A 17,639-nucleotide genomic window follows, 5' to 3' on the forward strand; every position below is an offset into this window, starting at 1 on the left:
ACCCACATCACCTAGACTCTGACAGAAACACGCACCTTCAATGGAGTTAGCAGGTGCACACAGCCCTCCTCTACCTATAGAGGAGCGCGTTCAGCAGCACGCGACTATGTTGCAAAGTATCGGCACAGCCATGGATCGCGTGCTGCAAACCATGGAGCGATGGGAGAGAGGGGGTTTTCCAGCAACTCCATCATCATCACCCCAGCTCCCACAACAACCCACACCCGGACTGGGCACCGGCGCAGAGGAAGACTCCGGCCATGGAGCTGAGTTAGCCGCCATGCCTGGACTGGACACCGGCGCAGAGGAAGACTCCGGCCTTGGAGCGGGACTGGACGCCGTGCCTTGACATTGGCGCAGAGGAAGGCTCTGGCCATGGAGCAGGACTGGACGCCGTGCCCGGACCGGGCACCGGCGCAGAAGAAGGCTCCGGCCATGGAGCGGGACTGGACGCTGTGCCTGGATCGGACATTGGCGCAGAGGAAGGCTCCTGCCACGGAGTGGGACTGGACGCCGTGCCTGGACTGGGCACAGGCGCAGAGGAAGGCTCCGGCCCTGGAGCGGGACTGTACGCCGTGCCCGGACCGGGCACCGGCGCAGAGGAAGGCTCCGGCCCTGGAGCGGGACTGGACGCCTTGCCTGGAAGCTCCGGACCGTGGACCGTCGCTGGAGGTTCCGGACCGTCGCTGGAGGTTCCGGACCGTGGACCGTCGCTGGAGGTTCCGGACCGTGGACCGTCACTGGGGATTGCGGACCGCCGCTGGACACGCACTTCATGGCGCATACGAGGAGCAGGCACAGGACGTACCGGACTGGGAAAGTGCACTGGAGGCCTGGTGCGTGGAGCCGGCACAGGTGGCACCGGACTGGGAACACACACTTCAGGGAGAGTGCGAGGAAGAGACACAGGACGTACCGGACTGGGGAGGCGCACTGGAGGCCAGATACGTGGAGCCGGCCCAGGTTTCACCGGACTGATGACACAATCCTCCAAACGCCTGCGTTGCCGCATACTCCTAGCCAACTCCTTTCTCCGGTATCCCTCCTCACACACAAAAATGTTTGGGGGCTGTCCTTTGGGCTTCTGTTGTGGCCGCGAACCCCGGCGTCGGCGCTGTCCTCCCATCTCTCCTTGCATCTGCCTCCAAGGAAGGCAATCCTGTCCTGCCAGGATTTCCTCCCAAGTCCAGGATCCCTTCCCATCCAAGATCTCCTCCCAAGTCCTGGTCCTGGTGTGGTGGGATCTTCTGTCACGATCGTCGAAATAGCATTCGGACCAAGGCTCAGCGTGATATTGGTTCCACATCTTTTATTTCATGAAACGCACAAAAACAATAAAAAAAACAGCAAACGATACGTGAAGCTCTGGAGTGCTCACAGGCAACAACACAAAAACGAGATCCCACAAAACACAGTGGGGAAATGGCTGCCTAAATATGATCCCCAATCAGAGACAACGATAAACAGCTGCCTCTGATTGGGAACCATACCAGGCCAACATAGAAAAAAACTACCTAGATTACCCACCCTAGTCACACCCCGACCTAACCAACATAGAGAATAAAAAGGCTCTCTATGGTCAGGGCGTGACAGGTAGAGTTAGACCCCTCAGTCTTCCATGTGAGCGGATGCATAGAAATTTGCTGCTGCACGAGGTGTAGGGTTTTAATAACTCATTTATTGACGCTAGCTACCTTTAGTATCTTTAGTATCTTCTGGCTGGAAGACTTTTGTTAAGAGCCCTGATGAGGTACGCATTTGTAAAACTAAGGAATGTATCTTTCATATCAGCAAGATTTTTTTTTCAAAAAACAAAAGGTTAAATTACTACACACCTTTATAGGGTTAGGGTTCCCACATGGCCATATGTCCATGTTACAGTGTTTGTTTACAGAAGAAGGCGTACCTGTGCTAATTAGCTATCTGCGTCGCCAAACACCTGTGTATAAGCGTAAACAAATGTATCATCGGGCAATGATGCTCTGCCGAGGACGGCAGAGGGCCCTGAGCTGCTGACTTAAGCATCCTCTTCCTCCTCCTCCTCTTCTAGGTGGACGAGATTAGCCATGCCCTCGCCATGCCTTTCCCACCCCGCTCACTCGTTGCTATATCTTGAAACAGTGGGTGGAAGTCCTCGGGGTACACATCCATCACCTTGGCCCAGGTGAGTTGTGGTTTTGGGGTAGCCTCCTAGCCCGAAGGCTGTGAGGAAGATGAGCCTCGGGGAGGGATGCTCTGCACATTCTCCTTCTGAGGGTGGTCGGGGGAAATTCCCTACAGTGCACACATGGTTAGCAAGTGCTGGCTTAGCATGCTCAAGAAGCCACAAGCAGGCAGTATACGCAGTGTGTGTGTGTGTGTGTATCCTTTCCTGCTATCATAGTCCCGCATGTACACAGGTGTGTCGGTGCTGGGGCAGGAGCCCTGCTCGATTCTCCCTGTGCAGGATCAGCAGACTCCATGGCTTCAATAACTGTATTCCTTTGGCAAAGCATAAGTTAGCTAGCGTTCGCCCCGTGGGCTAATAGCCTAGCTAGTTTTCAATATGCCAGCCTTAGAAAGTGTGTTTTATTGGTCTCTCGACGAATTAAGTGTTTCGAACGTCGAGCTGTGATGTAAGGGCAGTCAGTCTAGTCAACATGGCATGAGGGAACGTGGGTTGAACTAAACGAGAGAGAGCTAGAAATTGTACCTTTCCAGGTAGAAAAACCAGTTTGGTGATATAGCTGGCCTTGCAGCGAGCTAGCCAAGTTAGCTAAGCGTTGCGGCGATAGCTAGTCAAGTCTCAGTAGCTAGTTGTGTGACAATAGCTACCACATGCAACTTAGGGGGGTAGAAAAATCAAAATATCTATTTCTACACGATGCAAAAATGTTCCTTTCAGTCAGTTGTTCAACACAAAGGACGAGAGCTGAGGTCCTACGTTCGGCAGTGTTAACATTGAGGTTCACCTGAGAAGAGTTAAATAAGAAGACACGATTCAAGTTGTGCTGATGAGAGCTTCAGGAGCTGACGAAAGCTTCACTGATCTTCCGCAAGGAAGAGAGGCGAGAATGACCAGAGGGGCTTGATTCATTCGCTACTCCGACGAGCGTCAGATCAGTTGCCATACTCAACTTATTTTATACATAATGTTGCTTCTACCATCTCTTATGACCAAAAATAACTTCTGGACATCAGAACAGCAATTACTCACCTCGAACTGGAAGAAGAGTTTTCCTTGAATGAGTCCGACAAGAAGGATATACTACTTTCCTGGGAACAGGCCCAAATCCCCATAATTTGCGTGTAGAAAATAAGGAGAAAAGGGGGGCGGAGGTCGGGCTGCCTTCTGAGAATTCGTAGGCGAGCAAGTAAACTCCCACTGCCATCTGTTCTACTGGCTAACGTGCAATCATTGGAAAATAAAGTTGATGACCTAATATTAAGATGATCCTACCAACGGGACATTAAAAACTGTAATATCTTATATTTCACAGAGTCATGGCTGAACAACGACACAGATAATATAGAGCTGGCGGGATTATCCATGCAGCGGCAGAACAGAGAAGCTACGTCTGGTAAGACGAGGGGTGGGGGTGTGTGTGTGTATTTGTCAATAACAGCTGGCACTAAGACCGCACTCAACCAACTCTATAAGGCCATAAGCAAACAAGGAAATGCTCATCCAGGCGCTCCTAGTGGCCTGGGACTTTTAATGCAGGCAAACTTAAATAAGTTTTACCAAATTTTTACCAGCATGTCACGTGTGCAACCAGAGGGAAAAAAACTATAGACCACCTTTACTCCATACACAGAGGTGTATACAAAGCTCTCCCCCGCCCTCCATTTGGCAAATCTGACTAATTCTATCCTCCTGATTCCTGCTTACAAGCGAAAACTAAAGCAGAAAGTACCAGTGACTCGCTCAATATGAAAGTGGTCAGATGGCGCGGATGCTACGTTACAGTACTGTTTTGCTAACACAGACTGGAATATGTTCCGGGATTCATCCAATGGCATTGAGGAGTATACCACCTCAGTCATCGGCTTCATCAATAAGTGCATCGACGACGTCGTACCCACAGTGATCGTACGTACATATCCCAACCAGAAGCCATCGATTAAGGCAACATCCGCATCAAGCTAAAGGCTAGAGCTGCTGCTTTCAAGGAGCGGGACACTAATCCGGAAGCTTATAAGAAATCCCGCTATGCCCTCAGACAAACCATCAAACAAGCAAAGCACCAATACAGGATTAAGATTGAATCCTACTATATCGGCTCTGACGCTCGTCGGATGTGGCAGGGCTTGAAAAGTATTATGGACTACAAAGGGAGACCCAGACGCGAGCTGCCCAGTGACGCGAGCCTACCAGATGAGCTAAATGCCTTTTATGCTCGCTTCTGAAGCATGCACAAGAGCACCAGCTGTTTTGAATGACTGTCTGATAACTCTCTCGGTAGCCGATGTGAGCAAGACCTTTAACCTCTCTAGGGTACGTGAGACGGTAACGTCCCACCTCTTCAACAGCCAGTGAAACTGCAGGGCGCCAAATTCAAAACAACAGAAATCCCATAATTAAAATTCCTCAAACATACATGTATTTTACACCATTTTAAAGATACACTTGTTGTAAATCCAGCCACAGTGTCCGATTTCAAAAAGGCTTTAAGACGAAAGCAAACCAAACGATTATGTTAGGTGAGTGCCTATTCACAGAATCACACAGCCATTTTTCCAGCCAAAGAGAGGATTCACAAGAAGCAGAAATATAGATAAAATTAATCACTATGATAATCTTCATCAGATGACACTCATAGGACTTCATGTTACACAATACATGTATGTTTTGTTCGGTAAAGTTCATATTTATATCCAAAAACCTGAGTTTACATTGGCGCCTTACGTTCAGAAGTTCCAAAACATCCTTTGATTTTGCAGAGAGCCACATCAATTTACAGGAATACTCATAATAAACATTGCTAAAAGATACAACTGTTATGCATTGAATTTTTTGTCAGCTTTACGGAAAAAGCAAACCATGCAATAATCTGAGTTGACGCTCAGAGCCCAATCAAGACACAAATATATCCGCCATATTATGGAGTCAACCTAAGTCAGAAATAACATTATAAACATTCACTTACCTTTGATGATCTTCATCAGAATGCACTCCCAGGAATCCCAGTTCCACAATAAATGTTTGTTTTGTTCGATAATGTCCATCATTTATGTCCAAATTCCCCCTTGTTGTTCTAGCGTTCAGTACACTTTCCAAACTCACGACGCGTGGGCAAGACCAGCGGAAAGTACGGACGATAAGTTAAAGTTATATTACAATGCTCGACATCTGACCGTAAGGCGCTACAGAGGGTAGTGCGTACGTCCCGGTACATCACTGGGGCCAAGCCTCCTGCCATCCATGACCTATATAATAGGCGGTATCAGAGGAAAGCCCATAAAATTGTTAGAGACCCCAGTCACCCTTGTCATAGACTGTTTTATCTGCTACCACATGGCAAGCGATACCAGAGCGCCAAGTCTAGGACCAAAAGGCTCCTTAACAGCTTCTACCCCCAAGCCATAAGACTGCTGAACAATTAATCAAATGGCCACTGGACTATTTACATTGACACCCCCCCCCCCATTTGTTTTGTACACTGCTGCTACTCGCTGTTTATTATCTATGCATAGTCACTTCCCCCCTTGCTACATGTACAAATTACCTCAACCAACCAAACTGTTCTTGAACTGCACTGTTGGTTAAGGGCTTGTAAGTAAGCATTTCACGGTAAGGTCTACACTTGTTGTATTTGGCGCATGTGACAAATAAAGTTTGATTTGATTTGTTTTACTGTACATAGAAGCGAGTACTTGAAAGAGAACGTCTGTAAAGTCTGAACAGTTAGAAGTTTGTTAGAAGGTAAGGGTTCTTCTACATAGAAGATACTAGGAAATCCCAGGACAAAGTGTCTATAATACTGTAATAAGTTCACATAGTAGCTGTCACAAACTCCAAATTCCACACAGTTGTCACTGACAAGTTGGATATTTATTTCCCACTGTGCATTCTTATAAATTCCATTTTTAACAGGTTTTTGCTTGGCAGACTTTTTTTTACTGACATTTGTCAATAAAACTCATGAATGCAACTGTTTATGTAAAACTGGTTTGTGTTGCACTAGTAGCCCTGGTTGTCCTGAAAAGAAAATGGTTAAACACTTCAATGTGAGGATAAGTATTAGGGCGTAACAAGCAGATAAATGAAAGTAGTAAAAGAAAATGCTATTGGTTATTTCAAGGCAACATCCTTTTAAAGCTGAACTAGCTAACACCCGCGGTAACCACACATTCCTAACATAGAGACAGTTAAGACAAAACAGGAACCAACTCTCTGCACCACATGCAAGGAGAGTTAAAACCAAAGACATAAAGAAATGGTATCATCGTGGATATGAGTCTCCTTGCTTTGTCATGCTGAGTTTGACTGCACGCTGTTTCAACTTCAAGGTATCAATTAGGATCAGGTAATGTGCTATTATTTATTCACACACTTCTATCTTTCCAGTCATCACCTTACCAAGTTTGGTTGGGGAATTTGATCTAATGGCACCAGACCCATGTCTGACCTACAACTAGCATGAATACAAGAAAACAATGTGTATGGAGAGAAACTGCAGGGTTTTACTATTTGGTTTATTCACTACATTTGCATTTTATGTTTCCCAGTCAAATCTCAAATCTTGCAACGGCAGCTTCCACATGGATTGTCCCAGTTTTAAAGGCCTTCGAGTATGTAAAACTGTCCGACACTACCACCTGCTGGAGACATAATATCTTACACCAAATACCACAGACATCCATATTTGGGTCTCATAAACCACATTTCAATCCAAAGTTTTCATATGAGTAGTGGTGACCAGTCAATCAGGGCATGGTCCAAACACCAAGACAGTCGTGAAGAGGGCATGGCAAAAAGAATTCGCCCTCAGGAGGCTGAAAAGATTTGGCATGGGTCCTCGGATCCTCAAAAGGATTTACAGCTGCACCATCGAGAGCATCCTGACAGGTTGCATCACTGCCTGTTATGGTAACTGCTCGGCCTCCGACCGCAAATATTGATATAATAACCATCATATCAAAGTAAACATGCAGTTTATTAGGCTTCAGATGAAATAAATTATAACTGCATTGCTGGGTTTAGAACTGGCAAGAAAGGTATTTCACTGTACTCGTGCATGTGACACTAAAACTTTAAATGAAAATTAAATAAGTTATGATGAACTTCACAGGGTGGTGAAAGTGCAAGTTGATGAGCTTGATGCTCCTTTCCAATAAATATCGAGGGTCTTATTCTGGTGACATGACCATAGATGCTTGGCTGCTGTTTGACAAATAAAAATAATCTCACTCTTTTGTCCAAAATAATCTCATGTAGGCCATCTGCGCAGTGTGCACACTATCTGCATTTGTCAGAAAACTTTCAGTTAACTTGTATTTTTTATTCAGTACATGGGAATTTAGCTGCAAAATGTATTTTTATGCATACCCGTGGGAAGTAGGTGTGCTGAGGGTGCTGCAGCACCCCCTGAAAAATCGGGGGGAAATGGTGCAATATGGATTTTTAATATTTTTGCATGAAAATCTGTTGCCAATTGGATGGAAACCTAGCTAATGTTGCACATCACTATCGACAACTCAAGTCAAGAAAGATGGAAAGGAAAGCAGACAGGCAGAGTAGAGAGATTAATGCGATTGAAAGAAACAGAATTTTCATCAGGATATTTTCTACTGTTTTTATTTGTTGGCTTTAGGCCTATGTATTTCACTTAGTTGATGATTGAAGTTATAGGCCTACTTCTGCATTGGCCTATAGGCTATCTCTGAATTCAATGTAATTTATTTGCGGATAATGGATAATCCTGGAAATGGTGGATAATCCTGGAAATAATGTGGAAGTTTTCCTGAGACATTGTTGCACGGAAAAGTTCTCTGCCAGTTTCTGCATCCCACAGGGTTTCTGTGGATTCCCCATTGGATCTGAAAACACCAGCAAGGATAAGAACCCCAAAGTATGCATGTACATGAGTTTGATCCATCTCTCTCCCAGACATGGATGGTGTCTGGGATGAACAGTTCAAAACAAGACTATGTCCCGCACATGAGTAACCACCATCCACGTCGGCCCTGGTTGCATCCTTATCACATTGGCAGCAATGCGGGGTGGCTCATTCCTTGGGCAATAAGACCATTACATTTCACATTATTTTTACATCCATATTTCTCCTCCTGCAGGCTGCTGATGAGCTGATTGCTGACGGGCTGGTCCTGGGGCTGGCTGAGGGTCAATCTCATCATCTTCTGCCAACTCCCTATCAGACTCTGAATTGACAGAGACAGTCTTCCACACTAGCTTCTCTCGCAGCAAAAATGATTTCTAAGGCCCTCAGAGCAGAGATAATTTTTGCCATACTGATTGATTGTGGTAAGGAGCCACGCATGCAAACCTATTTATTTGTTGTGTCCCCCCCACAATTTGGACCTGGCTGTGGTAGAGTGTGGGAAAATACAGATTTTTTTTTACAATATATTGAAATAATGTATTGTAATAACATTGTGCAGGTTCCCGCAAGACATTGTGTAGTTTCACACAATACAAAGGGTACAGAGTGCGAGAAAAGCGGAAGACAGGCAGACAGGCAGAGAGACAGACAAGTTCTTGGTGCTATGTTGAAACAGCAGGATCAGGGAGGAGGAAGAGAATGGCACACAGCAAACCTTTTAGTTAAATTTTTACTGGTTTTCATCTACACACACTTTTATTACCCTCGGGTCTAGTGGACCGAACACCACATATGTAATATAAATGTGTAGGGGGGTGCACAGTGTGCACTCAATGAAAACATGTTCTTCACAGAAAATGAGCCAAGACCAATGAGTCTCAGGTTGAAAAAAGTATTAATTGTATCATTTTTCTTTTAGTAAACATTGAAAATGGGTCCCACAGACCCGAACACCACACACGGGTTAAAGTCTACTGTACACATACTGTCATGAACGTCGTAGAGAGGAGACCAAGGCACAACGTGATTATAATACATACTTCTTTTAATAAAGAAATATACTGAACAAACTAATACAAAACGACCGTGACCGATATAAACACTGCGTGCAGACATGCAACATCACATAGACAATAACCCACAAACCAAACTGGAAAATGGCAACCTAAATAGGATCCCCAATCAGAGACAACGATAAACAGCTGCCTCTGATTGGGAACCAATCCAGGCCACCATAGACCTACATATGCCTAGACTACACACACACACCTAGACATACAAAAACCCTAGACAATACAAAACAATCATATCCACCCTCGTCACACCCGACCTGACCAAAATAATACAGAAAACATAGAATACTAAGGTCAGGGCGTGACACATACTGTACAGCACTCTACTAAATAAAACTCTGTCTGGTTCTGTACCGTACTGTACTCTACTATGTTTAACTGGACTGAACTGTGCCGTACTGTACTGTGTTGTTCAAACTTGTGAAACATAGCCTAGATGTCTATGATTCGTTCATGAGATTTGGTCTGGTCCGGACCGACCAAATGTGTAATTGTTTAGGGGCAGAGCTCATAATAATAATACCCAGTATGCTTTGCAAGTGTTTGTTTTCACATTTAGGTAATTAAGCAGATGCTCTTATCCAGAGCAACTTACAGTCACACTGGGCAAAAAGGGTCAATATCAACTAAGGTAGTTTCTCCGACCAACTGTGCTTGTTTTTTTGTGTATAATGTGCAGCACAGCTGGTTGGAGAAACCATTAGAGTTGCACAAAATGGAATATAACGTTGCAGATAAAGTTAGGAATTACTCAATTTCATTTTCACAACATCTAAAGACCTACATCACTACACTGAGAGCTTTGCTGTTTCTAAAATGACCTATTTGTTCATGTTTTCCATAGCTCCCATACTGCAGAACGAGCACTGAGGAAGTCTATTGAAGGTGGTCTAAGTGTCTCAAAACCAAGTGAAATCCCTTCTATAACATGCCATTTGCATCAAAACTAAAGATTTGGTTCAAAAATAGTGAACCAATCCTTTAATGAGATTTGAAAGTGTGATGTAGCTAATTCTCCAGATGGTGGCAGCAGCTGCATTGAGAATTTGAAGCAAATGTTCTTGAGGACTGTAGATTCCTTCCATTTAATTCAAAGGGTGGGATAATAGGACAAAGCACTGTTTCTTCATTTTCTTCTCTCCAGATTCAAATATTTAAATCTCACCAGCCCAACCATTGTGTAACAAATAGTTTACTACCTGGATATCTTAAAACAATCATAGATATAGCCTAAGCTCCTGCAGTGATGCTGTAGAATGTATCAGGGGCTTTCATTAAGCGCCCTCACACCCTACTGCCAGTGCCCCCATGACGTCCCCTGTGCCCCTTCCCAGAGTGGCAGCCCTAGAGCAGTTCAAGTTGCTGGAAGCTCAGACTCTGGAGGTGGACATTAAGGAGGCCGGTGACGGCCAAGGCGGCTACTCTAAGGAGATGTCCAAGGAGTTAATCACACACCTCACTACCGCTATCCCCTCCCATAGAGACAAATCTGTATCTCTTTGTCCTCTTTGACTTGCTTTACATCCCCTTTATATCTTCCTCTGCACTGCTGTCCTCCTAGTCTGATCTGTTTGTGTTCTGGCCTACTCCATTGTCATCGTCAAGCCATAAGGAGTTGGCAAGAGAGCAGAAAGACTGGCAACCAGTCTGTTGTCATCCCTGATTTCACCCCTTCTTTGTTCTTCTTCAATCATGTACGAAGTGCATGTACTGCTATCATCAGCTTTTATCTGTCCAATCCTCTCAGGTTCTAAGCTGCTTTAAGGCTTCATCAGCTCAGTTACCTAGTGTAGTTAAGGTAGTGGTTAGGCCCTATCCATCTGGTTAACTCTGCCCCTCGAGGCTGAGTTGGTATTATTCCCTTCCTTAATAGTTTTTAACATGATTTTTGAATTACTTCCTCATCTCTGTACCCCACACATACAGATAATTGTAAGGTCCCTCAGTCGAACAGTGAATATCAAACACGGATTCAACCACAAAGTCCAGGGAGGTTTTTCAATGCCTTGCAAAGAAGGGCAGCTATTGGTAGATGGGTACAATAATGTAAAAAGCATATATCCGTTTGAGCATGGTGAAGTTATTAATTACACTTTGGATGGTGTATCAATACAAGCAGCTACTACAAAGATACAGGCATCCTTCCTAACTCAGTTGCCGGAGAGGAAGGAAACCGTTCGCAGATTTCACTTTGAACCATTGGTTACTTTAAAACAGTTAGAGTTTAATGGCTGTGATGGGAAAAAACTAAGGATGGATCAACAACAATGTAGTTACTCCATAGTACTAACCTATTTGACAGAGTGAAAAGAAGGAAACCTGTACAGATTAAAAATATTCCAAAACATGCATCCTGTTTGTAACAAGGCACTAAAGTAATACTGCGAAAAATGTGGCAAAGCAATTCAGTTTTATGGGTGTGCTTGTAATCGACTGGGGAGTTTCAGGATAAAAAAAACTAACGGAATGGAAATCCTAGAGGAAAACCTGGTTTCCACCAGACACTGGGAGATTAATTCACCTTTCAGCAGGACAATAACCTAAAACACAAGGCTACAGTGAATGTTCCTGAGTGGCCTAAGTTAGTTTTGACTTAAATCTGTTTGATAATCGATGGCAAAACCTGAAAATGATTGTCTAGCAATTATCAACAACCAATTTGACAGAGCTTGAAGAATTTTGAGAAGAATACTTGACAAATGTTGCACAATCCAGGTGTGGAAAGCTCTTAGTGACTTACCCAGAAAGACTCACAGCCATAATCGCTGCCAAAGGTGAATCTAACATGTATTGAATTTTTATTCTGCTTTGACATTGAAGTATTGTGTTTAGATTGTTGACTAATCAAAAGAAAACCATCGTACTCTCCCAGAAGCTTGCTGATGCGTAAAACCCGCAAATTCAGACAAACAAAAATGATTTGTCGTGGGCTATCTCATGAATTGATATCATGTATTTAGGTGAGCGGACACCTGGGGCAGTTGATTTGTGAGTTGCCTTTCGTGCCCGCTCCCATACCCTACAATTCTATATTTCTTTGTAACTCATTTGTGTACAGGTAGACCAGAAAAGCCACATCCCTGATTGGCAGAGGAGTGGCAAACCTGTTTAGAAGCACCTACTGCTCATCGGTTGTTCTGTACAAGTGCTGTTTTGAATTAAACAAAATTGTACCTAGAAGGCTGTAAAGCCGAAACATCTGTGTACGTAATCCCTGATGCAGTGAAAATAATTTTTAATAATGAAGTAAGCTTTATGCGACATCTTTTAGAGTGCCAAGCCATTACAACTTTTTGTGTGTAGATCATTGACAAAAAAAACATAACAACATAACGTAACATAACAAAATGTGGAAAAAGTCAAGGGGTGTGAATACTTTCTGAAGGCACTCTCTTTTGTCATACGTTGTTTACATTGGTAGACGGCCTTGATAAGATATGCAGCTGTAGTTGTGAATGACATTTTCCTTTCTACTGACATGGCATGTGGTGTCAAAGTCATTGATGTTGTGTAATGGTCCCGTGTCTAGGACATGTATAGGGGACAGGATAACTAGCACTACAGGTCCTGTTAGGTGGGGAGCAGTGATGCAGTACTCAAAACCGGTTTTGGTTCCGAGACCACATATTGAGTGTCTCTGTGTCAGATACATTTTTACTCGGTCTTGACTCGGTCTCGGACAGTGAGGACTCGTAATTTCTTCTCGAGACCAGCCAAGACCAGCGGAGTAAAAAACACATAATTATCAGTTTCTATTCATTCAGCGCAAAACAAATGCTTCGCCAGGCCAAATATATACATTCCTTTCTTGAAATATTCATCTTATGGCCTATTGAAACCTGGGATTCCTACTTTACTTATAACTTTACTTTAATTTACTTTCGCTGAAAAATATCCTCAAACTTTGTCTGAATTTCCTTGACTCGTTCGTAGGGAAGAGTGGGGGAAATTTTGAGAAAGTTGCAGGTTCACTATTAGTAAGGAGAAACGGGGGGAAATTGTAACAGTATTTATATCTATTATAGACAGATTTGCGCAGTGCTGCGGCTATTGGGCCTTCTGTGTGTGACAGCCTCGTGATGCTGAAAGGACATCAACCGTAATACCAGTGCACTCTCAACTGGTTGTCGCATGGAGCAGCTCACAGAAGAATGGCATCGGTAGGAAAGATGTTTGAACTTATATCTACCAGTAAATGCTAACTGAGGCAACAATGGGTATGCAAACCAGGTATTGAAAAAGTTTTGTATGTAGTCTATGTTAGTAGGTTAGTTGCGATGCGCAATTTCAGTAATTTCAGTCATAATTTCAGTCATCATGTACTGTTTGCATGAGCATTTCTAAAGGCCTTGCCCAAAAAACCTTCCCAGTTAAATGTTGACCGCAACGTAGGTCTACCAGACAGAATATACCATGCTGACTTTTATCAATGGGGAGGGCATTTGTTTTGCTCAATTGAATTAAAAAGGAACACTACACCATCCAAAAATATTTTCTTCGATTTTTCCCAGAACTCAAAAATTGGCTGCTGATGTGGTTTAAGGATTTTTGTGGACTTAGAACAACAAAAATGTGATGTTCTATTTTTATTTTAAAAAGTGTTATTTTGAGAGTGAAAATTCCCTTCACACAGGACCCACTTCACCACTGCATAGGGCCGATGGAAAGACAGCAGTCACACATGGCATGATGTTAAAGCACCACTGCATAGGGCCGATGGAAAGACAGCAGTCACACACGGCATGATGTTAAAGCACCACTGCATAGGGCCGATGGAAAGACAGCAGTCACACACAGCATGATGTTAAAGCACCACTGCATAGGGCCGATGGAAATACAGCAGTCACACACGGCATGATGTTAAAGCACCACTGCATAGGGCCGATGGAAAGACAGCAGTCACACACAGCATGATGTTAAAACACCACTGCATAGGGCCGATGGAAAGACAGCAGTCACACACAGCATGATGTTAAAGCACCACTGCATAGGGCCGATGGAAAGACAGCAGTCACACACGGCATGATGTTAAAGCACCACTGCATAGGGCCGATGGAAAGACAGCAGTCACACACAGCATGATGTTAAAGGATAAGCAGTACATTCACTCTGACAAAATAAGCCAGTAGGTCCCAATCATAAAAACACAACCATTAGGCTACGCATTTCCCAATTGAAATGTACAACTATTACTTCCCATTGCAAAAAAACGTTTCACATTTACAGTAGCTCACAAGGTAACAGTGATCTAAAGTTTGAATGCAACAACGTTTCTCACACACAAGTTATTTCCAGAGATTGCTAACAGCATGCGAGCTGAAGAATTTTAAAAAAAACAGTTCCACTCACCAGATGATCATTTGAAACTCTTGAAAAGGGACAAGCTAACAAATTGGCAACAACATCTTCTTCGATAGCACCTGCTACAGCCGCTGCAAACTATCCTACAAAAAAGCTAGCTAGACCGTGGGAAAACTATTGCTCGCTATTGCACAATGGTTTGCTGGCCTTAGAGAAGGCAGAAACGTTTGTAAACATGGTCCCACCCAGTCAATGTGATTGGTTGATTCCACAGTCACTCCAATAAATTGCCCTAATACAATTCATTGGCAGATGGTTTTATATCAAGCGTCTGATGGCCTAGCCAATGGCTGACTTAGCTAGCTAGCTAGATTTATCTCCCCAGAGACCACCAAAGAAAAATCCTGATTGGATATTTTTGGGATATTCTTTTTCTTCAACTGAAGAGATAAAATCGGAACATCATTGAAAATAATAATATTATTATTTTATTAATCCTTAGCCTTTCTCTGAAGGCATAGTAAGCCCACATTGTTCCCCACTGTGTTTGGGTTAGTAATAATGTGTAGAGTGGCTCTATTTTCCCTCAACATCTGTTATTTACTATTCTGAATGTCTAAAGAATCCATATGTTGTTCTGAAATATGAACACAGAAATACTGGACATTTTTTTATTATGGTGGTGATTTGACAATTACATTTAACATACATTACATTTAAGTCATTTAGCAGACGCTCTTATCCAGAGCGACTTACAAATTGGTGCATTCACCTTATGATATCCAGTGGAACAACCACTTTACAATAGTGCATCTAACTCTTTTAAGGGGGGGGGGGTTAGAAGGATTACTTTATCCTATCCTAGGTATTCCTTAAAGAGGTGGGGTTTCAGGTGTCTCCGGAAGGTGGTGATTGACTCCGCTGACCTGGCGTCGTGAGGGAGTTTGTTCCACCATTGGGGTGCCAGAGCAGCGAACAGTTTTGACTGGGCTGAGCGGGAACTGTACTTCCTCAGAGGTAGGGAGGCAAGCAGGCCAGAGGTGGATGAACGCAGTGCCCTTGTTTGGGTGTAGGGCCTGATCAGAGCCTGAAGGTACGGAGGTGCCGTTCCCCTCACAGCTCCGTAGGCAAGCACCATGGTCTTGTAGCGGATGCGAGCTTCAACTGGAAGCCAGTGGAGAGAGCGGAGGAGCGGGGTGACGTGAGAGAACTTGGGAAAGTTGAACACCAGACGGGCTGCGGCGTTCTGGATGAGTTGTAGGGGTTTAATGGCACAGGCAGGGAGCCCAGCCAACAGCGAGTTGCAGTAATCCAGACGGGAGATGACAAGTGCCTGGATTAGGACCTGCGCCGCTTCCTGCGTGAGGCAGGGTCGTACTCTGCGAATGTTGTAGAGCATGAACCTACAGGAACGGGTCACCGCCTTGATGTTAGTTGAGAACGACAGGGTGTTGTCCAGGATCACGCCAAGGTTCTTAGCACTCTGGGAGGAGGACACAATGGAGTTGTCAACCGTGATGGCGAGATCATGGAACGGGCAGTCCTTCCCCGGGAGGAAGAGCTCCGCTTCAATTACAATTAGACTCAAATTTTTCTGGTCTTGGTCTTGTCTCGGACCCCTCCTCTCCCTCCCGGTCTCGGTCTTGACTCGGTCTCGCTTTAGGTGGTCTCCAACACAACACTGGTGGAGTGGCTGACTCCTTTGGTCTGGTCTACACAAGCCTACCCTAGCCTGAGCAGTACTGCTGTGTCATATTCTTCCCAGTTCAACTTGACCTTGGAAGAGTTTCTCTGTGTTCTCATGACATCCGTTTACTTTGAAGCTAGTTTAAACTTCAGAAAGAACCCGAAAACATTGCCTAGCATAAACCGAGAACAACAAATTGCAATTTGTTTATTTGCCAGGGTTTGATTAATTGTCTTTAAATCTAGACTTTAAGACATTGTTGTACAAAATGCTGGCTAAAAATAGAAAACCTGCTGTGCTGATTGAGCACCCTGCTGGCAATGCAGACAAGAAGCTTATTCAACATGGTGTTGACCTCTCTGACCATGGTGCTGTGTCCTCAGGTCGCAAGGCTCCCATCCTGATCACCAAGAACATGGTGGAGAGCATGAAGGATGGCTCTGTGGTGGTGGACCGTGCCTGGAGAACTCTCTGTACACAAGGTCAGTCAAGAGAATCTGTTGTTATTCTCATCTTCAGTTTCATCATTTGTTTCTCTTTTGACACCGTGGTGAACCTGCTTATGTCCATATCATTTGGATTGCCTAGACCTGGTACCACAAGGTTACCTACTAAAATAGTGTAAATCCTTTTCTAAAAGGTTGATGAGAAAAGAATCCACAATTTGTCTTTCAGTAAAATAGCTGCTTCTGTTATTTTTAGGGTGTGACCCACATAGGCTGCGCTGACCTGCCCAGCCACCTGCCTACCCAGTCCAGCACCCTGTACTCCAACAACCTGACCGGGCTCATCTGTGCAATCAGCCCTTCCACTGAGAACTTCCACTATGAGGTCAAGGAGCAGTTTAACTACGCCACTATGGACCACGTCATCAGAGGATCCGTTGTCATGCAGGTGAGGTGAAGCAGCTGGGTTTGGTTACATCTGTTATTAGCACAACGAGGGAAGACTGGTCTGCAGTTGGCAAATGAAATGGGTCTCAATGTTTGGTTATGGAAATTATTTTGGAAGATATTGGTCAAATGTGACTTTTAAACCCATAGGCTCCCTTTTGTTTTTTTTGTGATTGTTGGTAGTTCTAACAATGTTGTCCTCTCTATCTGCTGCAGAATGGAAACAACCTCTTCCCAGCTCCTCTGCCCGATAACATCCCAGTGGCAGCCCCTCCCAAACCCAAGAGTATGCAGGAGCTGGCCAAGGAGAAGGCTGCTGCCGTGTCCCCCGTCAAGGCTACCCTGACCACCGCTGGCATGTACTCTTTAGGTGAGACACACCAGCACTGACTGCACTGACTGCCTAGACACTTCATTCATTTATACATACATTGCCTTCCAGGGTCATGTTCAGGAGGTACCAAATGGAGGAAAATGTAGTAAAATGATTAGACGCTACCTGGACTTAATGCTCATTTTCATTTTCTGTTCCACAATTTTTGCTACGGTGTGCCCTAATGAACACCACCCGGATCTAAGTCAGTTGTTTACTTAATTATAACGTAAGGGGAATAAAATGGCTGACACAGTAGAAAGCAGA

General features: G+C 44.3%; 1 protein-coding gene across 1 annotated transcript in view; it reads left to right on the forward strand.

Moving 5' to 3' along the window:
* Window positions 1-6,363: 6,363 nt before the first annotated feature.
* Window positions 6,364-17,639, forward strand: part of nnt (nicotinamide nucleotide transhydrogenase) — a 51,973-nt gene continuing 40,697 nt past the window's right edge. The window contains 6 exon segments of the mRNA XM_071350214.1: window positions 6,364-6,509; window positions 8,278-10,619; window positions 16,433-16,559; window positions 16,561-16,588; window positions 16,809-17,000; window positions 17,216-17,369. Of these exon segments, the coding sequence (XP_071206315.1) occupies window positions 10,427-10,619; window positions 16,433-16,559; window positions 16,561-16,588; window positions 16,809-17,000; window positions 17,216-17,369 (694 nt within the window). The 5' untranslated portion in view covers window positions 6,364-6,509; window positions 8,278-10,426.

The sequence above is a fragment of the Salvelinus alpinus genome, chromosome 18 (assembly GCF_045679555.1).
Source record: "Salvelinus alpinus chromosome 18, SLU_Salpinus.1, whole genome shotgun sequence".
NCBI lineage: Eukaryota > Metazoa > Chordata > Actinopteri > Salmoniformes > Salmonidae > Salvelinus > Salvelinus alpinus.